The 21796-nt window shown below is 50.9% G+C and overlaps 10 protein-coding genes across 10 annotated transcripts; 7 read left to right on the top strand and 3 right to left on the bottom strand.

Moving 5' to 3' along the window:
• Positions 1–142: 142 nt before the first annotated feature.
• On the top strand, positions 143–577 carry PPTG_07463 (hypothetical protein; the record flags this gene model as incomplete). The annotated part of the gene is made up of 1 exon (XM_008901743.1): positions 143–577. One exon carries the CDS (start codon positions 143–145, stop codon positions 575–577), a length of 435 nt encoding a protein of 144 aa, XP_008899991.1.
• Positions 578–6800: 6223 nt separating this feature from the next.
• Positions 6801–8174, top strand: PPTG_22115 (hypothetical protein; the record flags this gene model as incomplete). Its single annotated transcript, XM_008902009.1, has 4 exons — positions 6801–6816; positions 6914–6933; positions 7407–7438; positions 7919–8174. 4 exons carry the CDS (start codon positions 6801–6803, stop codon positions 8172–8174), a joined length of 324 nt encoding a protein of 107 aa, XP_008900257.1.
• A 1367-nt stretch (positions 8175–9541) lies between these two features.
• On the top strand, positions 9542–9982 carry PPTG_07462 (hypothetical protein; the record flags this gene model as incomplete). Its single annotated transcript, XM_008901742.1, has 1 exon — positions 9542–9982. One exon carries the CDS (start codon positions 9542–9544, stop codon positions 9980–9982), a length of 441 nt encoding a protein of 146 aa, XP_008899990.1.
• Positions 9983–11151: 1169 nt separating this feature from the next.
• Positions 11152–12049, top strand: PPTG_07461 (hypothetical protein; the record flags this gene model as incomplete). Its single annotated transcript, XM_008901741.1, has 4 exons — positions 11152–11339; positions 11403–11556; positions 11796–11889; positions 12030–12049. The coding sequence occupies 4 exons, from the start codon at positions 11152–11154 to the stop codon at positions 12047–12049; spliced, it is 456 nt and encodes a 151-aa protein (XP_008899989.1).
• Positions 12050–12401: 352 nt separating this feature from the next.
• On the top strand, positions 12402–12844 carry PPTG_07460 (hypothetical protein; the record flags this gene model as incomplete). Its single annotated transcript, XM_008901740.1, has 2 exons — positions 12402–12646; positions 12703–12844. 2 exons carry the CDS (start codon positions 12402–12404, stop codon positions 12842–12844), a joined length of 387 nt encoding a protein of 128 aa, XP_008899988.1.
• A 980-nt stretch (positions 12845–13824) lies between these two features.
• Positions 13825–14076, bottom strand: PPTG_07459 (hypothetical protein; the record flags this gene model as incomplete). The annotated part of the gene is made up of 1 exon (XM_008901739.1): positions 13825–14076. The coding sequence occupies one exon, from the start codon at positions 14074–14076 to the stop codon at positions 13825–13827; it is 252 nt and encodes an 83-aa protein (XP_008899987.1).
• Positions 14077–14139: 63 nt separating this feature from the next.
• Positions 14140–15039, bottom strand: PPTG_07458 (hypothetical protein; the record flags this gene model as incomplete). The annotated part of the gene is made up of 1 exon (XM_008901738.1): positions 14140–15039. The coding sequence occupies one exon, from the start codon at positions 15037–15039 to the stop codon at positions 14140–14142; it is 900 nt and encodes a 299-aa protein (XP_008899986.1).
• A 513-nt stretch (positions 15040–15552) lies between these two features.
• Positions 15553–17222, top strand: PPTG_22114 (hypothetical protein). The gene has a single exon (XM_008902008.1). The coding sequence runs from the start codon at positions 15927–15929 to the stop codon at positions 16470–16472; it is 546 nt and encodes a 181-aa protein (XP_008900256.1). The 5' UTR covers positions 15553–15926; the 3' UTR covers positions 16473–17222.
• A 1194-nt stretch (positions 17223–18416) lies between these two features.
• PPTG_22113 (hypothetical protein) lies at positions 18417–18907 on the top strand (the record flags this gene model as incomplete). Its single annotated transcript, XM_008902007.1, has 2 exons — positions 18417–18515; positions 18584–18907. 2 exons carry the CDS (start codon positions 18417–18419, stop codon positions 18905–18907), a joined length of 423 nt encoding a protein of 140 aa, XP_008900255.1.
• Positions 18908–20786: 1879 nt separating this feature from the next.
• PPTG_07456 (hypothetical protein) lies at positions 20787–21456 on the bottom strand (the record flags this gene model as incomplete). Its single annotated transcript, XM_008901737.1, has 2 exons — positions 20787–21143; positions 21205–21456. 2 exons carry the CDS (start codon positions 21454–21456, stop codon positions 20787–20789), a joined length of 609 nt encoding a protein of 202 aa, XP_008899985.1.
• Positions 21457–21796: the final 340 nt, after the last annotated feature.

Below are 21796 nucleotides of genomic sequence, written 5' to 3'. Positions count from 1 at the left end.
TCTGAGATTGATAGTTAGCGACGCGGTCTCGACACGAGAGACCGCGCCAGCCATTTACTCTGTTCTACGTGTTGATTGGCTACCGTGGTGGACACCGTAGCTGTTGTGTGACAACGGCCCGTCACACCATCCCCCACTTCAGATGGAGAACACGCCGTACTTGGTGTTTGGAGTCGAGATGACAGAAGCTGGCGAAGAAGTGACGACGATGGAGGAGGAGCTGGAACGATGGGCGCTGCACGATTGCAGTGCTTTCCGCGACGCGCGCGGCCCGGACGAGATGAAGCGATTGTTTCAACGGTTCCGGGCGACGCGTGGCAAGCCCGTCACGGTGACGCCCACTGTGACCATCAGGTCGATCGATCGTGCGTGGAGAGCGTTCGTGAAGCGGTGGAACCTGGAGGGTCGCGAGGCGTTCGAAACCATGTTGAAAAAGCGTGAAGCTGATCACGCTCGGTTGTCCGTCAGTGAGCTAGCTGGACAAGTCTGTCACCTGTCGTGGGACCAAGATTACCGGTGCTACATCGCGCATTTCGAAGATGGGTGTCCGCACTGTCGCGAGTTTGGTGTCGCGTGATCGGATCGTGAAGAGTGGCGCCGCATCGTGGAGACGGTGCCTGTGACTGAAGTGGAGAAAAATGTGATCAGACTTTATCAGCGAGCCTTGGACGAGGCTAGGCGCGCCGGACAGGCGCGACCTCAGCGCGATCCGTCACCGGTGCGAGGACTGCCTCGTACGCCTCCACGCAGTCCGGAACATCAGCGAGGAGGACGTCACGAGGCTCCCAGCTATCCGGCATGGGGCCCAACCAGCGCACCAAGTAGCGACGCTGTGAGGGGATCAGATTAGCGCGACCCGTGGGAGGGTTGCGGGGATCAGCGTGGTTCAGAATACGGCCGACGATATGGCGAGCATGCCCTGCCGTGTCAACAAGTGGCGCCTGACCGTCGCGTTCGAATGGAGGATCGGCGCGGGTGGGAGGACGCCGCGGAGATGCGGCGTCTGCGCCAGCGCGTGGAGGATCTGGAGCGGGAGAACCAGGACTTGCGTCGACGGGTGCAGCGGCCGCGCGACGGGTGGGGAGATCGCCGGTATGCGGATGCGGAGGGTCCACCGCGTCGCTAGGGATAGTCGCCGGGTGGTATCGTCGGAGCCGGCCAACGTAGAAGGTAGGGTGAAGATGGACCATCTTGCTCAATCGGTCGACGAAGACAAGGATTCCGGTACGGCCTTGTGCGTCACGTGGGAGACCGAACACAAAGTCCATGCTAACAGACGACCACGACACGGTAGCCACCTCGAGTGAACGGAGTGGAGCTTGTTTCGAATGCGAAAGCTTCACATGCTGGCACGTTTCGCAAGAGCGCACCCATTTGCGCACCCATTTGTGCATGTGCGGCCAATAGAAGTCTCGCGAGAGCGACGCGAGTGTCTTATCGCGTCCGAGATGACCGCTGCTCGGAGAATCATGGAACTCGTGAATGAGACGAGCTCGAAGATTGTCATCCAGCGGGACGACGATACGTGGCGGGTCGTCACGATCAACGAGAAAAGTTAGTAGATCACCGTCAAGGCCGTGTCGGGCGATACAAGAACGGCTGCGCGTCGACAGGCGGCGCCGCGCCGAATCAGAAGGGTTTCTCAGGTATTGGATCATCTCTAGACACATCGCGTCGGACTCGTACGCGGCCACGATCATATCTCGTAGGGAGCTTCTCGCCGTGACTTCCACCGCAGCGAGTTCCTCGGCGGTGCATACTGCACATTCGTCATCGTCTTCATCGCCAACTGCATGGCGACCCGACTGCGCATAATCTGCCCGACGCGACAGCGCGTCGGCGAGGATATTGGTCTTGCCAGGCTTGTAGTGCACGTCAAAATTATACTCGGAAAAGAGAGAGAGAGCCATCGCGCCATGCGTTGGGATAAGTGTGGGCTCTTGGTCGCCGTCCGTAACGAAGCGTGGTCGGTGTAGATGGCGAAGGTCTGTTCGCCCAAGAGGTACACGCGAAACTTGATGAGTACATAGCGCATCGCTAGGAGCTCCTTATCGTGGACGGGGTAATTACCCTCCCCCGGCTTCAGCTGGCTCGACTGGTAGCTAACCACTCGCTCGCGCCCCTTGTCGTCGAACTGCATTAGGGCGCACCCGATGGCGTAGTCGCTTGCATCGCAGACTGCATGGAACGGCTTCGAGTAATCAGGGAGCATGTGTACGGGCGCGGTGGATAACCTCATCTTCACCACGTCGAACGCCGCCTGGTGCTCGGGACGCCACGACCACGTGGCGTCCGCCTTGAGGAGTTGTGATAGCGGTCGTACGGTCTCGGCGAAGTTCTTTGCGTAGTGGCGGAGATACGTCGCGAGCCCCAGCCACTGCCTCAGCCGCTTCTGGTCTTGTGGCACCGGCCAATCACAAATGGCCGCGATCTTCTCTGGGTCAGCACGGACCCCGTCCTTGCTGACGTAGCATCCGAGTACTGGAATCTCAGGAGCGCAGAAGATGCACTTCTTCAAATTTGCATAAAGCTTGATCTCTCGCATCACTTCGAATACCTTGCGCAGGTGTCGTAGATGTACCACCGTGTCCGTCGTGTCGTCAGCGGCACGACTGTGAATGAAGATGTCATCGAAGTAGCTAGAAGCAAAGTCGCGATACGGACGTAATAGGTTGGAGACCATACGGTTGAAGGTGGCAGGGGCGTTCTTCAGCCCCTGCGGCATCACGAGCCACTCCCACAGCATACCACTGGGCGTGCTCACTGCAGTAAGCGGCACGTCGCTCTCGCGCATCAGGATCTGATAGAAACCGTCTATCAGATCGATGGTGCTGTAAATGGTACTGCCCGACATGGCGTCGAGCACCATGTCCTTGCGTGGAATCGGGGTCTGCGCCGGAATGGTGAAGTCGTTGAGCTTGTTGAAGGCGTGGATGATTCTCCACCCGCCGGACACGTTCTTGACACAGAAGGTGGAACTGGATTGGGGAGAAAGTCTTTCGCGTACGTGACCGGCTTGCCGACGACCTTCGAAGAATTCATCAATAGCTTCCACTTGGTCGCGGGGAAGCGGCCACTGCCGCGCCACACAATACTTTGCTCCGGGCACGAGGTCAATCTCGTGTCGAACACTGCGGCCCGGCGGGAGAACAGCTGGGACCTTGTCAGGGAAGACATCCATAAACTCGCGGACTAGTGGAGCGACTGGGTTGGCGGATGCTTCGAGGGCCGGCAACGACTGAGCGACATAACGCGCTTTGCGAGCGCTCTTCGGCTCAGCTCCGTTGGGGCGCGACCGATCGGCGGACGCGGATCCGGCTTCGACAGTCGTGATGGATGTAGATTCCGCGATGATCAGACAAATTTGCTCAATGTCACCACGTTTCAGGTCGCGGAGGAAATGTTTACACGACAATCCAGATAGCTGCACGATCTCAGAGGCGTCACACGGCGGGCGTGCGACTTCAACGTCGTGGACGCGTGGCGAAATCGATGACTCATCTCCAACCAGAACCGAGATGACCTCCGTGTCGGTTGAGTCCGAGTCTGAGGAGGACACGCGGGGTCGCCGCGGGTTACGACGGCCGCGACGAACCGGTCGTGGGGAGGCAGACGGTGAGAGACCACACTCGATCACGTCTGTTGTACTCGGGCGCCGGAACACATCATCGGCGCCAGGACGCGGGTCTATTGAGGCGACCGCGCCCACATCATCAGGGAGCTTCCGCTCGATCACCCGCGGGAGCCCATGCTCGACCGTGTGTGAGAGACCATGCTCTACCGTATCCATTTCTTCGGGGAGCACCCGCTCGATCACCCGCGGGAGCCCATGATCGACCGTGTGCGAGAGCCCATGCTCTACCATATCCACTTTTTCGGGGAGCTCCCGCTCGACCACACGCGGGAACCCCTGTTCGACCACACGTGGGAGACCACGCTAAACCCCGTCTCTCTTCTCGAGCCGCTGCTCGTCGGGACGCTGGAGCCCCTGCTCGACCGCGTCCGGCACGTCCTGAGATGCGTGTTCAGGACTGGTACAAGCTGCGTGCGCACACGCTGCACATGAAGGGCCATCGCTCACTTCAGGCGCAACGGTGGTCATGGCTTCCGAATCCACGACAGCAACCTGTGGCCAAAGGTTGGGCCTGCCGTTCAGGAACGACAGCACCGCATTCACATCGATGTCGCGTGGGCGGACTGTGCCCGTCAGCCAGTCGATGTGAGGTTGGTGGCGAGCAAGCCATGGGATGCCAAAGACACAGTCAAAGGCTCCGCTTAGCTCAATCACCAGAAACTCGTCGAAGCCGTCGAACTCGTACGCGAAGGTGGCTGCGCGCCGAGTGCCTCGGCGCGGCTTGCCGTCAGCATACTTGACGACCATATAGCCGGGTCCCTCGCGGACGCTCGTGCCCGGTGGCAGTACCGACAGGCTTTCAGCGCGAAAGAAGTTGTTCGTCGCGCCTGAGCCCAGGAGCGCTCAAATAGGTCGTGCGGCTTCCTCAACGTGGAGGCGATCAGTCTCGAGTCATTGCCGGAGGTGGTGGCCGATAGATGTGCGTGAAGCACAGGAGGGCTAGGAGGAGGTTCCTCCACCAGTCAACCATCCCCTTTGTCAGACCCAGTAGGGCGCCCCGCACCTACTGGTCGTCGTCGTTTTTTTGCAGGAGGGGAAATAGTCGCGTCGGAATGGGTCGTGACGGTCGCCACAACAGGAGCTGGAGCGCGGCAAACTGCCGCGCGGTGTCCAAGCTTCTTACAGCGGAAGCAACGCAACGGACGCGGGGTGCGTGCTGAAGACTGCGACGAACTCGACGAACCTGACGAACTGGATGACGTCGGCACCCGACGTCCGCCATAGTGTTGAATCGTATCCACCTCCATCGGTTCGGGACCGGGTTCGTGAGCCAAAGGCCTCGAGACGTCTAATGCTTGCGACGCCGTGACACTGTAGTCTTCGCGCAAAGCAATCACGAAGGCCTCTTCGAGTGTGGATGGAGGTTTCCTTGTCAAGTAGAACCGCTGGTAGCCAGCTTTCAGTCCCGAGACGAAGACGTGGACCTGAGTCGCCATGTCCATGGGATGGGTCGTGATGCACGACACCAGATGCCGAGTGTGCTGAATGTACTCGAGCATGGACATGCGTCCCTGCTTCAGCGATAGGAAGGCGGACCGCTGGATGTTCTCGTCTTGAGGTGGCTCGAACGCGAGCCGGAGTTCGGACTTTATGGACGCCATCGTCGGGAAGCAGGTGGCGTCGGCGACGAGCTTACCGAGTGCCCATTCTTTCGCCTTTCCCCCTAACTTGGAGAGGAGGAAACGAGTTCTCGCGAGCTCGGTGGACAGTTGCCGAGCGTCAACAGTGATGTCCATCTCACAGAACCACCGGTTCAAGTGAAGGCGGCCAGCGCCTTCACCGTTATAGGTAGAGACGTCTAACTTGACGATGGCGGTCTTGTTTTTGGGTTGCGTGGGAGTCGACACTCGCCGACGGAGGTCAGCGAGCTCACGCGCCATGAATTCCTGGGCGGCCAGGCGTTGTTGTTCCTCAGTGCCGGCTGTCAGCAGAGTCTGGATGACAGCATCGCCGGATTCAGCGGCGAGTCGGTGTAACGCTTCCCACTCAATCGAGGACAGGTGGGGGAAAGTTGCGTGTTCTAGTGACGTGCTGGTCATCCTAGACGCGTCGCTCATCGACGTGTCGTTCATCTTGATCGTGGGCGTTGGACGGATTACGAAGTGCTACCAGATGTAACGGGACTGAAGTGCCGTTACTGCAGCGTACACTGGAAGGATCGAGGAAGCAGGCAAATATGACTCTGAGATTGATAGTTAGCGACGCGGTCTCGACTCGAGAGACCGCGCAGCCATTTACTCTGTTCTACGTGTTGATTGGCTACCGTGGTGGACACGGTAGCTGTTGTGTGACAACGGCCCGTCACACATAGTAAAGGAGTGTCACATGGTTCCATCCTCGTATTGTTGTCTGAGGTGGCCCAGAATCTATCCAACTGAAGTGAAATGCGTGTCGCCTTCCCGGAAGACTATCCTATCTTGGCCTCAAAGCTATCTTTTGAGAGTCGTTCAAGTCTGTGAAAGAGAAGAAAATAAAAGAACTTACCTAATACAGAAAATAACCCGCCGCACTATGAAACCTACACTAAAGCATTGGTTTTAGCCAATCATCGCTATATACGCAAATGAATATCTGCCAAAGTGCCAATATTGGCAGTTCCGACACCTTAGTTTCAGGACGTATTGCTCCATGTGAAGTAAGTTGCTTAATGGAGAGCTCACTCAATGATGATTACGAGTCTGTAAGGGTTCTTATGCTTATTTAGGATTAAATGTGGGCTGACAGCCTTTTTATTCCGCCTGAATTTACACTCCCCCCCCCCCCCGCAAAAAATAAAAATTATAAAATAATAAAAAAACTGAAAGGCACAATATCTTTTAGCTCATAGGAATATGACATTACAACGGTGTATTAGCATTTATCAAACTTGCTTGTAGGGGTGAGATAAGTGATGGACATCTACTGTAAAGCTGAATTACAAGCCTTTCTTTGTATTATAATCTAGAACCTCCGCTTGGGAAATTGCCGCCTTATAGAAGCCTCCTTCCATTAAAAGCCCAGTACTGGATTAGGTTATGGAGGCCTGTTTGATTTTTTGTGTTTTATACAATTTAAAATATTAGTAATGAATATAGAGATGCTGTAGTTTGGATGTTGACGTGGAGTTTTCGATTGTTACTATTATATCTTGTTGTATTTTAATACTCTTCAGTGTTTTATGAGATCCATGCTGTCTCCAGCCAGTATGCTTTCTGTAACTGTCTGTTTACCCTTTATTAACTTGCAATTGCTGTAAGAACCCGCCACTCTGACTAATTTTGTACGGTGAGCAATTTTTAGTGGATCCGGTCTTTATTAACGTAGGTCTTAATTGTACATCATCGCAAAGGTCAACGCAAGCTGAGACATTCAGGATTACCTCTTGTTTCATATACTTGATTGGAAGATTGTTATGCGTTGTTGAAAACGACATCTCCGACAAGGATTGACAAGGCAAGCGCTTCTAACAGAAAATACGTTTCCTATCTTGACATAATATGGGCGAAAGAGCCGAATATTACTTTCTTACGAACCTCTAAATTTTAGAGGTTCGTAAGAAAGTAATAGTCTAGCCGGTTTTTCAACCAAGAACTTGGCATGCTCGCTGCTGGCGATATAGAATAGATCGCATGCTCAAACTTCCCAATTTCATATGTAGTAGTGATGCCGCGTTGTGTCCCAAATTCCTTAGCCATATTTCCTTAATTGAGGCCTCCGTATTGACCCTGCGGGCGGGTACATGCATTTCGAGTAAATAAAAGGTATAGAATAATAACACTAGTTGGTCATTCAGCGACGGGCGCATACAGTGTTGTCCAAGATTGCGTGAGATTCTCAATTTAACCGCAACTTACCGTTATTATGGCCGAACCTCCGTGGCAATTATAGCAATATCAGTACTTTAGCTTGAGTTGCTGCTCCAGACAGGGAGCCATCTGGGGTCCTTAATACTCAACTTAGACCTAGCTCGAAAACACAACAACTCTGCTCCCTTCGTCGTCATGATCATGCTATTAGGTTTCGAGGACTGGGTAACATCTACAGTAGTGCCCTCAATCATACCATTGCTCTCGCCCAACGTTTGCTTGGAGCTACGTGCCAATGCTTACCAAAACCTGCAGATTGGCTGTTTTTTTAAGCCCAGTCTGGAACTTTTCTTAGTGCCATACTTCAACAAGGAGGCACAAAATATCTACTCCAAAATTAAAAAAAAGAAAACTTCAATCCGGGACTCGAGTTGAAAAATATTTTGATTCTCTATTCGCCAAATAAATATACTAAAGCTTGACTATCTGAGTTAGGCAGCCCGAGTCCGATACTCTGGCAAGATGTGGACTTGTCTCTTCTTCCCATCCGCGCTAGTACAGTGAACGACGGCGCTGGAGCGAAGAAGGTGGAGAGGGAACACGAGATTGGAGAAATGCAGCAACGTGTGTCTGATGAAAAGGCCAAGACTGCGCTGGAGAGCAAAAATCCCGTTGTGATCGGAGACGCTGCTACTATCATCATACGTACGCTTAGCGTCACGCTGTTTCACGAGGTTAGTAACATTGTGCTTTGAAGTGGCGTGGTAAAACGTGAGTCCACGATTGATAATATTTTTTAAACCGAGTCCCCGATTGGAATTTTCCTTACACATAATCCCCTAAAAAAAACACACACATGAAAATAAAAAGTGATCCTTTCGTAACACGCAGCATCTGTTGGATAGCTCCCAATTCATGCGCAGTTGCACTGCGCTAGAATACGCAGTTTTATGAACACGTAGATCTCGTCGAGAATGGTTTAGTACACTACAGCAAGACATTCGATCCTCCCGTCGGAGATGCTGGTTTGACGGAACCCTGGTTGTAGCTACTGTGGTATATTTGGAAGAATGGTCCCTTTTTGTAGACTAAGGCATCAAGGAATCGTATTGCGTAGAATATAAAGACAACTTTTCAACTTGCCGTATCCAATTTGAATAATATAAAGGAAACAAAAGTGCTCAAGCTATAGATAGACCTACTTACATGGTAAGCTGTGGAAATCACATATCATAAGAGCTGTCCTTGGCGAAAAACTGGAAACCACTAAACTGAGTGCGTCTGGGTATCTTCTTACTAATGCCAGGTGCGTCTTGATACAAAATTTACTAGTGTCGGGTACTGAGTTTTTTTAATTATTATTATTTCTCTAAAATTGATTTCAAACTCTGAAACAAAAATTCTTTGTAATCTATATCGAGGTATTATATATGCAGTAATTGCCTCGTTTTGACATTTAAACGTTACGAAAAAAAATATGTTCAGTCGACATTCACGTGGATTAAACTTACGTTGGCCAATCGATGTATACCGTGATGTTACGCTTGGTGGTCACTAGCAACAATCACCAGGGTGGTACAATAATTACTTTACTGTTCCAAACTCTGCTGTCAGCGTCATTCAATTAAGGTTTAATTCGTTGTTAGCTAGATTCAAGGCGTCATATTTATCAAATGTTACCACCACAGTCGCCTCAGTGAGAGACTCCTCCCAGAACTCATCACCTTGAAGCTTCGGTCGAGTGAGGAGTACGGTACCTGCTCTTAACAGTCTGATGAAAACCGTCCTTGGAAGTTAATAAACGAATTTGCAAGTGAAGTCTACAGATAAACCAGCTACAGAGTATAGGTATTTGCATGAAAAAAAATGTTGAGCAATATTTTGTCTAGGTGTTATTAAATATTAAGTATAGAAAAATAATTTATGTGAAATGGAATCCGTGTTTCTGCAAATCCACGACACTGTGCGCTACCAACTAATAATCAGCCTGCAACCAATCAAGCCTATTGTTTACGCATAATGATGTGGTCCAAGAACATGAGTAAACTTTTGCTGGCAGTGAGCAGTAGAAGGCCATTTCGGTTTTTACCTTTCCTGAACTTGAGCTACTGTTCCTGAAGCGATGCGCTGGCTCATTTGTACCGTACTCTCCATCTTGTTCATGCTTTTCGCAACTGCTGAAACGGTCGCATCCGGGCCCAACTTCGAAATTGTGACGAAGGATTCAAGGTTCGTTACCAGTTTTCCTGTCCGTGAGCTGTCAACTGCGCACAATGGCAAAGCGAAAAGAAGTCTGCGGGGCAACAGCAACCACGTAACTAACGAAGAACTCAAGAGCAAAGACGAAGAGCGAGGGATTCGTGACTACCTGTTGAATAAAATCGTCAACCGCCTGTTCAAGTTAGCTTACATTGGTGGAATGACTCCGTTGACTCTCCGTGCCAAGAATATGGGACGTAAGAGTTTCATTTTCAACGACTACAAAATTTGGTGGGAAACTGTTCAAAAAACAGGAAAAATGCCAAAATGGAACTACCAGGATCCAAAATGGAACCACGTGTAAAAAAGCAAGGCCCCACACGTGTTAATAGCGTTAAGATCCATAAAATAAAATAAAACCGGGTTCTACAGGGAGAAGCTCTAGGCTTTACAGAACTATGAATATGAGTATTAGTAGCTTTCCGATATTCGTATTACATAATGCATGCAGTCGTGGGCTGTATATACCACTTGGACACTTAGTCTTGCAATACCTATGTTATCGTACTGTGTGTACTACACTGCGACCACAAGAATTGATGGTAGGCCTCATCTACGCTCAGATGTAAGTTGAAGCCTAGCTTCAACGTAGAACAGTTCACAAAATGAAATGCTGATTCCTGATCTCTGTCTTAACGTGACGGAATTCTAAATTTTGAACATTTCCTGTACGCGACGGCTTCTATGAGAGTTTGTATCGAGGCGCCGACCAGTCATCAAGGAGCCATCCACTGACATTTGCTGTTTGAGCGTCGAAGCCAAGGATGCTAGGCACAAGAGCGATGGCGCAGAAGGGTGGCATGAGGGCTGGCGAGTGCCTGCAAGTTACAGTGTGGCCAGGGACGGTTGGGGTGTGTGGAGCGTTCAGCATGTGCCGAAGGTGGCGTACGAGCATCCTGTGCGCACGAAGAGGGTTTGAAGGAAGCGGTGGCATGTAGCGTCGCCCCCGAAGGTCTGTGAAGTTAGTTTGGAGAGTATCAGTAGTGAATTAGCCTGTAAACCAACACTTTTTTTTTTTACTTATATTAGCATTGCTTGTTTCTTTTAGCTGCCGACTAACATGCCTTCGAGTTCAAGCCGTCTGATAACGCTTCGTCACAAGGTCGCCCCATTCCTAGACGATTCGCGACTCGAGGTGGAGAAGCCGGGGTACTGCTTCGCCGTTGGAATACCGAAGTCGAGGAATGCTCTCAAGTGTTATGGTCGAAGGAAATGCTTCAAACGTCAGGAGGCAATCGCACAGATAAGTACAAGGTTAAAGCGCACGGTTATCCTATGAAGACGTCGGCGAAGGAGCAAGCCTTGGTCAAGGAAGGAGAGAGCGTGTTGGGTTGGTTGTAGTAGCGCGGAAGTTGCCATTGTTGGATAATTGTCGCGATACGGTAGGATTGATTTGGTCAAGAGTTCTCTGTGAACGGATACGGAGAATGGAATACGGGAAATTGGTGATACGGTTAGTTGGACTACGTAGATATGGACTATTACGGTCAAGATTCGGGAAGTGAAGCATGGAGTGAGCGCTACGAGGACTGTCGTGGCGTGGAGAGGTCGGTCATTGTGCAGACCGTGGTGCAGCGGCTGGAGAACGCTAGTTGGCGTCGCGCTGGTCTTAGGGACCCGGGAAGCGCGAGTGAGGAAGTGGCGGCTGCCGCGCAGGAACAGTCAGTGGTCGGTACAGGTCAGGGGGAGCAGTCTGAAGTGATGTGAGAGCTGCTAGCCGCTAGTGATGAAGGGTCCACGGACGCCGCAGAGAACAAGGGAGTTATGAGCCAAGACACGGTTGCGGGTCTAACTAAGGGAACGGCTGCCGTCTTGACGGAGGTGAAGACGGAGCCTGTCGCAAAGGAGAAACAAGGCAGGAATACGGAAGTGTTCGACGTATGTACGAGCAACCTTCTTACTGAGTAGAGCCTACGTCACAGAGATGTCCAAGTGGGATCATTCCTAGGTATACATGTCCTGAGGTGCGAGGGACGGTTCGTCCTGCTATTCGTTGGAGTTGGGGTGCGTTCAAGCTACCTGGTGGGTACGGTACAGTCAGGTGGGCCCTGTTAATGTAACCCTTGACGAAAGCAGGACTGCTTGCCAGTAGGTAAAGGTACTGATGGAACTAGCAGTCCGGCTATGATGGCGAGTGTCAGAGCTACAGGAACGGCCATGCCACGAGCTACGCGTCAAGGTGTGAGTCGAGGTGCTATGATGGCTGCGCCGGTGAGATGCCTGAACGGCAGCATGAAGCAAGGAGGAACGCGTTTAGCTTGCCAACGTTAGTCTTGAACGCTGTCGAGTAGCATGTGATAAATTGTCAACCTCTTATTGGCTGATATATGGGAAGACAGATCTTTTATTAGCCAATCAGCCGATGACATGAATTTGAGCGCAGGGCTGCCAGTGAGACGCCTTCCACAACTGGTATAAAAGAAAAACTTCCATATTTTTTTTCCGGTTTGGGGGCCCTTGGCGGCCGGCCAAAAACCCCCTTGTTTTGGTTGTTTTGAAAAACGCAAATCACAACCAGTATTAAAATAAAACTCTGTTCATTTAAATTAGTCTCTTTACAAAACATACACTTAATTTTAGTAGGCTGGAATGACTGTGGCATTTTTGTTTTGGACAAGAAAAGGAAAAAGTTTTCACTAAAAATAAAGATCTTGCGCGATCTTCAACCTCTTCTTGCAACTCTTGAAGATCGCGCTTTTACACGTCCGGTAGACACTTCAATAATGAGGATTGAGAATCTTCATGTGCTGTGTACAACCTCGCAGAGGCGGAAGCAAGCCCAGGACTCTCTGCTACAGCTACTTGAGAAGCTGGATGCGGAGCGGCGGTGTTGGGAGTGGGCGCGTTCAGTTAGAATGAGGCATTACGTGACGCTGGAGTGTCTGAAGAGGCCGGAGGACTCAGCGTGGATGAAGACGTGGACCAAGGGCTCGGACACCAACTTTTGGTCGCTGACAAGCCTTACTAGGTACTAATTACTGTAGACTTTCGCTCTACGGCGAATCTAATGCGTCTGGCCTGCAGATCCACATTCTGTATGCTTCTCGAACGCTTTACCCCTCATTACCACATACCCCAGTACAGCAAGGAAGGAGGCCGCCCGCACAGACTGAAGCACCACCACCAAGTGGTCGGGTTGATCCTCTGCTTTACACCGGCAGCATGAAGAACAACCAGCTGTGCTTACAGTTCGGTGTGCCGCCCGCACAGACTGAAGCACCACCACCAAGTGGTCGGGTTGATCCTCTGCTTTTACACCGGCAGCATGAAGAACAACCAGCTGTGCTTACAGTTCGGTGTGCCGCCCGCGACGCTGTCTAGGGCAATTAATGCCGCGGAAAAGGCTCTAAGGTTACCCTTGCAAGAGTGTCCTCTGTTTAGGATCACGTGGCCGTCTCTCTCTAGGCAAAGAGCGCTCTCTAAACTCGTGTCGCTAAAGCAACCTTTGTTAACGCAAACATGGGGTTTTCTGGACGGGAAGAATTATCGAGTACGTACGGAAGGGTCTGTGCTTTTCAACGTTTTCTACTTACTGTTGCGTACGTACAGGTTCAATCTCCTTCCGACACCGACCTTCAGAATGCAAACTACAATGGTTGACTCCATAGTGTATTCGTAACCGGAAGGTTGTTCTTCGCCGCCGAGGGCTTGATCGTGTGGGCGAAGCACAATTGTCCTGGAAGTTGGACCGACTGAGATACTAGCTTAGCCTTCCGTCAAAAGCTGGCAGATCCAGTGCTCAATCCGGACTCTCATTACGGCATTGTGGCAGATAGCGCATTTTCCTTTGGCGGCGAGATGAAGGGGAGGATACTCACGCCCCTGAAAGAGGGCGATCTCTCCAGACTGCTGCCTTCAGTTCGCCGTGTGGCGTCATCTTAGTCTGCCGCTATCACCTCCATCAGGCAGTCAGCAGAATGGGGCATGGGTTCGATAGAGAAAGTCTATCACTGTTTTCTGCACCCGCTGTCGTTCAATAAGGACAAGCGACGCATTCGTCTTGAGAATTTGTTTTAGGTTGGCGAACTATAGAGTTCGTACGGTAGGAATCAGTGAGATTCGGACTGTCTTCTTCCACAGTAGAGAGGTTGCCGTCTACACAGGAAGTAACAGATGACATTATATTTGAGTTCGAAATTACATGTCCTACATCTCGTTTGGTTTGGTGTTTGCCTTAAGGATCATGGCCGTTAGCACCAGCATCATCTGCTGGTGTCTCTCTCGGGCCTCTTCTCGATCCAGTTTCATGCGTTCGTCAAATTGACGTCTGCTTTCAGCCAACCCCGCAGCCCTTCGTTCAAGTAGAGCTTCAGCAGCCTTGGCCGCGTTCCTCTCGCTCCATTGGTTCGTGAGCTTGTCTTTCCTGACGTTCTTCGCGTCGTCGGTGCTCTTCAGCATCTTCTCTACGGTTCGCGTCTTCACGGAAGATGAGGAGCAGGTTCGACATGACCTCAGCTGCTTCTAATTGAGTGTCCTTGTGCGCGGCGAACTGTTTGCCGAGGTCGTCCATGCGCTTCCAGCCTTTGTTCGTTTGGAGACTACGAAAGTTGGAGGTGGCGACGGCTCGGAAGACGTCCGCTTATGCTTGGCTCTGGCGATTCTTCCACCCATTTCATGAAAGTTATCCCTCACAATGCTGAGATCCTGACCTCCCAGCCTATTGGAAGCACGAGACAGACCCTTCTGTTTGCTGGTTTCGTTGGCGTCGTGCGCTGCATTTCTGGGGTCACGTCGGAAGGACTTGCGTTGAGCAGGTGTTTCTGATCGCCGCGTTTCGCTATCTGCGGATAGGGAACCCACTCGATCTCTTCCAGAAGATGCATCCAGAGAACCGTTTGAGTCGAGGCAAATTTCTCGAACGACGCGGCTGTTATGACGATCCGTACCCGCGGGGCGATCTCTCGCTTCTATGAGAACGGCACCGAGTAGCTCAAGTTGGCTATCTTCCTCGATTTTCTCTTCTCCCATGTACGACTCCCAGCCGTCGATGTCTTGGCTGAACTCTGAGCCTTGGCCGGTGGCGATAGTCCCGAGACTGGTGGCATTGGGAAAACGGTCGGATGAGTCGTCTGTTTGCTCGCTAATGAGAGTCGAATCTTCATTCTGTGGCTCTACGTTAAGTTCTCGGGCTTCACGGAGCCGCTCGCGGCCGGTTCTGTCAGAATCCGAGGCTGCTTCACCCATGGCCATGTCGTTTGTGTTTCCTTCAACGGAGACGCGATCCTCGATACCGCCATTGGGGCATTGCTGGCCGTTCCTATCTCTCGCAATACTTTCAACGTGCCGAAGCAGCTCGTCATCATCCTCTCCGCCGTCAGTACCATCGATGTTCTCGTTAGATCCAGCCTTCTCCTCGATCATCTCGTGGATCTCCTGCGCCAGTAGAATGGGCCGTTTGGACTCGGGAATCTATCTGTTGATGCCTGACGGCTTTTACTTATCCACGAGGTTTATGAATTTCCTTCTCAACGACTCATAGTCGCTCTCACAGGTTCCCCGAGGTTGTCTGTAGTTATACTGCTCAGCGACCTGCTCCCACATGTCCTTCCCAAGGGGACGAATATCATCCACAATCTCAAATAGAAGGAGTTGCTCGGGGATCGAGAGATTTTTGTAGCCGCTACGGCGCCCTCGCAGTTCGGACAGAAACCCCTCGGGGCGTAAGTATTAGTCCAAGAGCAGATATACAGCCACATTTCTAGTTGAGCGTACCTTCGACATCTTGATTTGATTCTCCGCCAAGACAATCTCGAAATGTACAGATTCACGAGAAACGTGCGAGATGATTATAAACTAGAAAAACCTCAACGCGGATCGAATATACCAGTTTTGTAAACCAAACTGCACTTTAATTTAAAAAAACCTCATTTCATATGTAAACTCAATTGTACCTACATTGCAGTACCGCTATCTGCAGCTCTCACTTTCACCGCACGAGCTTCTCGGCAGCCGCTGTTGCCTCTTATGCCGTCGAGTCTTCTAAGCAGAAGCAAGGCGCCCTGCGGCGAGCGGTAGTCCTCCCGGGTAGCGTCCTGGAGCTCCCGATGCTGACAACCCCACCACCCGCAGCGACAGATGAACCAGAGGTGGTTTCCGTAACTTACAGTCACTTCCTCGCCGGGAAATACGTCCCGTGTGGTGACAGCCACGACAGTTAGTTTTTTCCGGTCTGCATCACGTGGAAACGGGCGCACGGGTTGCAGGAGTAGCTCAGAAGGCGTAGTTTGCTTCCGGCGTGGAGAGCGTCGATGCGGACATGTTTGATACCGGTAGTCTTTGTCTTCAAGCGTAGACGATACCCTTCGTTAGCTGGTCCGCTCCTGCAGGGGGTACCGAAGTACTGCAGGTGCCCAAAGTACTCGCCAATAACCTCCCAAGCAGATATGGCTCCCCTCGTGACTACGCCCCGCATGCCGGTGCGGACATTTCGACAGATCTCCAGGACAGAACTCTCACGACGCGAGTTGCCACACTCCCCCATGAAGGGGCAATTACCGGCATTGCAGAAGCGACTTGACAGCGCGTTGAGGCAAGTATCAGCGAGGCAACGATCCTCCCATCCGCAGCCCTCCCCTCCGTTGATGCCCAGGCTGACGGCCGGAAACTTTAAGTCCTGGGGGATTGTACTGAGAAGTGAGAAAATCACTTCCAGTGGCCATTTCTCCGGCTGCCACTCGTCTCGAGCGGAATCAAGAGATGTGTCCCCAAGGAGCTCAAAACCAGGAGAGCTAGCAGCTGAGGCCAGGGAAGGACAAGGGGTGCTTTCAGGACTGATTTGGACGGAGTACAGATGATGGTAACGGCGGCCGGATTGTATCCTTCAAAACCCGCGTACTCGTTGTTCTCCTCATTACTGGACTGGCTGGAACTTCCTCGAATTGGTGCATGGAGGCGGCTCCCGGTGAAAGTGTCCCGTACTCGAAAGCGCCCGAGTGCTGGAGAAGGAGCGGCTAGAGAAGAGGCGTTCCAAGCTTCAGAGATCGTAGATACGCTGGACGCAACCTCGTCGGTCTGGTCGGCTTCCGGGAGTGTGTTCAATTCGAGCTCCGACAGGGGGCGAACTTGAATTGTCTCCGATTCGGGTACGAGCGGGTGGGCGAACGAACGCCCCGAGCGCAGCCACGGCATCGACCTTCCAGGCCAAATGGAGATAAGCGGATCACCTCCACGTGTTCGAGTGCCCGTGGCTCTCGACGTCTCACCCGGCGATGTTGAAATGTCACCATGTTCGCAATCAGAAGACAGCGAAGCATCTGGAGCTCCAGATACCGTGTTTTGGCGCTTAGTGGCAAGGGGTGGCAGGCTTCCTCCATTAAGACGGCTTTCAACATCAGGAGATCTTGATCTCTTCATCAGGGTATCTAGATATACAACGCGTAATATTAGTGCAGCCCGAACAAGTATAAAGTAAAGACACGGAGCTTCACCGTAGAAGTCTCTACCCTGCTCGTCTTGCTGCAAGCACGAGAGACTTCAGCTCGAACGCCCAAATTTCAAAATGTACATGAAGAAGCGAGTTGGCGCGCGATTTTCGCGCCCAGCGACCATAGAAGATCGCGGAACTTCAATTTGGAAAAAATCTCTAGTTAAGGGTGACGTTTGTGTGGATAGTGAAAGTAAGTCTATATTTTATACGGTTGACGAATAAGAGTGGGATTAAATGGGTGAAAAAAGGGTTTAATGCGATTCTTGATCTGACCAAAGTTTGGTCAGATCAAACTCGCCTGTTTTTTGTCGAAAGTTTTATCACGATTTTATCACGGACGATCCTTCGACAAAAACGTTTGTTTTAGAAGGGTTGTGGAAGGCGTCCAGTGGCAGTGCCACCCTGGTCCTCAATAAAGTCCGAGTTTTTCCTGATAATTGTGAGTTTCCTCGTAGCTACAGTGTAAGCTAGTAACGGATATATTTCTGGCCCGTTACAGGAACGGTGGTAGGGTAACCCAAGCCTCGGACGAAGACGAGGTAGGGGAACCCAAATAATAATCAGAAAACGCTCCTTAAATGCAGGGAGCATGAAAATTGCTTTTTTGTGCTCATTCCGACTTGGTACGAGATTAACGAGTACTTTTGGGTGCTCGCACCTCAATATTATTTCCAAGCATCTCTCAGAATTAAGTGCGAGCAATGTGCTCGTTCTCGAAGTCACTTACTGGCTGAAATTCACTGGATCTTTGCAGGGCGCAGAAAAACTACCAGCATCATTCCGAAGATTTCTCGTTGTGGCGCACGTCCAGCGCAATCACTTGATCTGGGCAGCACAACCGTACACAACACGAAATGTTTTAGTACTAGACAATGGTAGACGCCCTACCTCTGTTCGACAAGCGGTGGAGAGCTTTCAAGCTCGTGGTCCATTCAGGGTTGTTCCACCGCGTCCTACCGAGACTTTGTTCATTTTCAAGTGGGGTGTAAGAGTCAAAAATATCGAGAATGGAAAAAGTGTACTCGCGTGGGTGTGCTTAGCTGATGAGGGTTGTCGGACATCCGGGCGAAATTTAATCAAGCTACACGCTGGAAAGACGACGATTGCGTCGAAACACCTTCTGCGTCTACAAAACATCACCTCTCCAAAACAGAATCAACACTTGCAACCAAGCGCAAGCGTGATGTAGACATCGAGCACTTGCAGTCGTCAGTTTAGAAACCCATCTCGACTAAACTTACTTCTTCAGACACTCCCGATAATCAAGAATAATCTGCCGTTTTGATTGGGGGAGTACGAGGAGTCCAGACTCATGCAAGCACTACTAGTCAAGGATGCGATGAAGGCCACACTCAACGCGAAGATCGTCGTGGAGCTGATTGTTGAGCTATACACGTCGACAAGAAATGAGGTAATAAATTTCTTGAGGAAAATAAGGAATCCAATTTTACGCTAGTCGCGGACTTCTGGACATGTAAGACTACCGGAGATAAGTTTGTGGGGTTGCGAGTCTACCTTGTGGACAAGGCGTGGCAATTTAAGTCTGTATTGTTGGGGACAATAAAGTTCAACCCAGCGTACGGTGATCGAGAAGGCGGTATTTTGGGGCCGTTTAAAGCATGGCTGGAGCACATGTTTAAGGATTTTGGCCTGAAGAAATGCATTTTTTTCGGCGTCACTATCGCGGGACGTAAAGGCGATGCTGCGCACGGAGTTAGACTTGCACTGGGAGTGGTGCTGCGCCCACATGGCTCATGCGGCTACGAAAGCATCGTGTGGTGTGAATGGTACAGCGAGCGCTGAGGCGAATCCTGCTATGGCTAACTTGATATCAAAACTTGCGAGGACTATATTCCAAATTAAGCATGTTTCTACAATGGGCAATTTATTTGAGGGGCTGTGTAAGTCTAAGACAGAGCCTTAACTCGTCTTATTGGATACTCGACGTCACGCTTCCTGAGCTTGACAAACGCAATGGAGTGAATACTTTTGAAATGGCCAGTGATTACAGCGTGGTACGAAGAGCGAAAATAGCATGAGCTTCGCGTTAACAAGACACCTACCGAGTTCCCACTGGCAACCACCACGATGATTTAGTGCACGTCCTCTCTGTACTCAAGCAAATTGGAGAGGTAAAATGCACATGTCAGGCAGAGCGTCCTGTGCAAGGTTGAAGTTCTGGTGAAACTCTTTTTGGCTCGCATTCAAGACCTCAACCCCGACCAGCCTCTGCCAAACTACCTGTCGAGTGATGAGAATCCTAAGTGGATTGCTGCAAGTGATCTTACCCCTCTTGCAACAAACACACGGCTCCTCCTGCGAGAAGCATTGGACGAACGAGTTTTTAGCAGATACGACAAGGATAGCAATTTTGCAAAATGCTCTTTCATTTTAGAGATGTAACTAAAGTTTCACCCAATCTACAAGCGAACACATAAACGCCTCGATCGAGTTGTTATTTCATCGTGCCGATAGCACGGTAATAGTGGGAAAGAAGCTGTTGAGAAAAAGAACGCCGTGAACACAAAGGTTCGAAGCAAAGTACTTGAGCTGCTCTCGATGTTTATTGAGCCTGTCGACAACACAGAAACTCCTCCCGTGTCTTCCGTCGCGCGATTGAGTAGATTAGAAGGAGAATTCGCTTCCAAGCCAGTGAGACTACCGACCGTTACCCACCGCGATCGACAAGCTGAAGAGGAGTTGGACAGATGGCTTGAGGATCCTGTTGGTGTTGAGCGTTCGAGCGACAGCACACCTAGAGAGTCCGTGCGGCGTGTTTCCGGAAACATGGCTAAAGCGCAGCGCACGACCCTAGCCGATCACAACATCGACATGTGTTCGTTCTTGATTAGGAACCGCGATTTCGTTAACTTACTACAATGTGAGGAAATTCCTAAGGGACGGCATCACTTACACACTATCCAGCTTTGTCCTTCCGTTGGACCTTGACATGGAATACGAGATCAACAAAGCATTTAGCCTACTTGCTCTATGCCTCCTAGCTTTGTTCGTATTAGTGACAGCTTCAACCTGCACGATATTGCTTTGACAGGTACCGTTGAGCAGTCTGCTCAGCTCTTTCCTGTACTTGAAGCTGGCTCTCGGAAATCACCACTCTGAGCTCAATACGTTGTGTACGAGTCTGTGAAGGATGCTGCGAGCGGCGTTGAAGATGTTGGGATTGAGTTCTTTGCAGCGACACTGAGTTCGGAAACGCCTGGCAAAGATATTGGCGCAGCAGTGGCATTTTTACCCCTGCAATTTTTGTATCTTCCTCCGTCAAGTTCAGTGAGCCTCCTCTCTCCAGCAGCAACGGTAACGCTTTCTCATCGTTCATGTCACAGGACACGCCGGTGGTGTTTGTGATGGGTGAATTTAACGAGATAATAGACGTTGGTGACAAATACAATCTTCTCCAGGCTTCTTGTATCCTTTCTCTAGTGCAGGATCTTCATCAGCGGCTATTTCATCTTCATCTCCACCGTCGTTAAGTTCGTCACTTCCGTAGATCTATTGTGTTAATCCGTCCCTTTTCAGTTCTTCTGTTTCCTGCGTCGCAACGCGTACTTCGTCTCTGATAGTCTTGCGTATTTCACCAACAGCTGCCTGAATACTTCAATCAATACTACTGTGACAATCTCGTATCTGGGTCTGCACCTCCTGTCGATACTTAATATTTACATCAGATTCGTGTTGCGCATTTATCTGTACCCCACAAGCGCTCTTCCATTTCCTGTCGGACCAGATCGGCAACTGTAGTATCTAGGGCGGCACCATCGCTTTTCTGAGCTTGTCGTTTGGCCTGGGCATTAAGTTTCCGGATCTGCTCACGCAGTGCCGTCGTTGCGTCAGCTTGACGCTGAACTTGCAGGTTCAATTCTGACTGCGTGTTCGAAAGAGCCTTCTGCACCCTGCCCTCTAAGAAACGCTCTGCATTGGTCGTGATATTCAAGACAAGACTGCGAATTGACTCGCGGAGAGGCTCTTCACCGCTGCTGGCTCGTGCTAGCAAGTCTTGTCGTACAGCGCCACACGCTCTCTGGAGATGCAGCCTCCACTTCCATCTGTACAGCGCGCGTTGACCCCTCACAGGAATCAACCTGAAGCTGAGAAGCTGCAAATGAGTCTTCGACTAGTTGTTGAACGTGCTGTGATAGGTTCTCCAAGCCACCGTCAATCTTTGCCTCCACCTCCAGCACCTTCTGGTGAATCCCTTCCAAATGAGCCGAAGCTGCTATCTGTGCTTCGCGCTGTGCTTCTTCCTGTGCATGAGCGATACTGTCGCTCACAAATCGCTCAATGTGTCCACCACCAGCCGAGCAGAATAGGGAATTACAAAATAGCATATCCATTCCAAGGACGTTTCCAGATTCAGCGGAATTTTTCCTTACTGGAGCCCACTGAATTTGAATGATGGAGTTGAAGAACAATTCGGGTTCAGTGAATATGACAATACGGATCACACATCATACGATCAACCATTTGAATTTGAATTTGCCCTGACGCACTTCGAAAACCGAAATCCCTATGAATGTTGTACCTCAACCTCATACCCTTCGAACGTTAATCGTGACGACGATGTCCCTTGGCAGCTGCCGCTTGCTGACCAAGTGGACAAACCGAATGCGAAGATCGCGCTGGTCCAGGATTTTGGACAGCAGCCGATCTTCTCGGAGTTCCTGTAACTCCGTG

Source organism: Phytophthora parasitica (assembly GCF_000247585.1).
Source record: "Phytophthora parasitica INRA-310 unplaced genomic scaffold supercont2.12, whole genome shotgun sequence".
Classification (NCBI taxonomy): domain Eukaryota; phylum Oomycota; class Peronosporomycetes; order Peronosporales; family Peronosporaceae; genus Phytophthora; species Phytophthora nicotianae.
The sequence above is the reverse complement of the archived record's forward strand: the minus strand, read 5'-3'. Positions and strand labels throughout refer to the sequence as shown.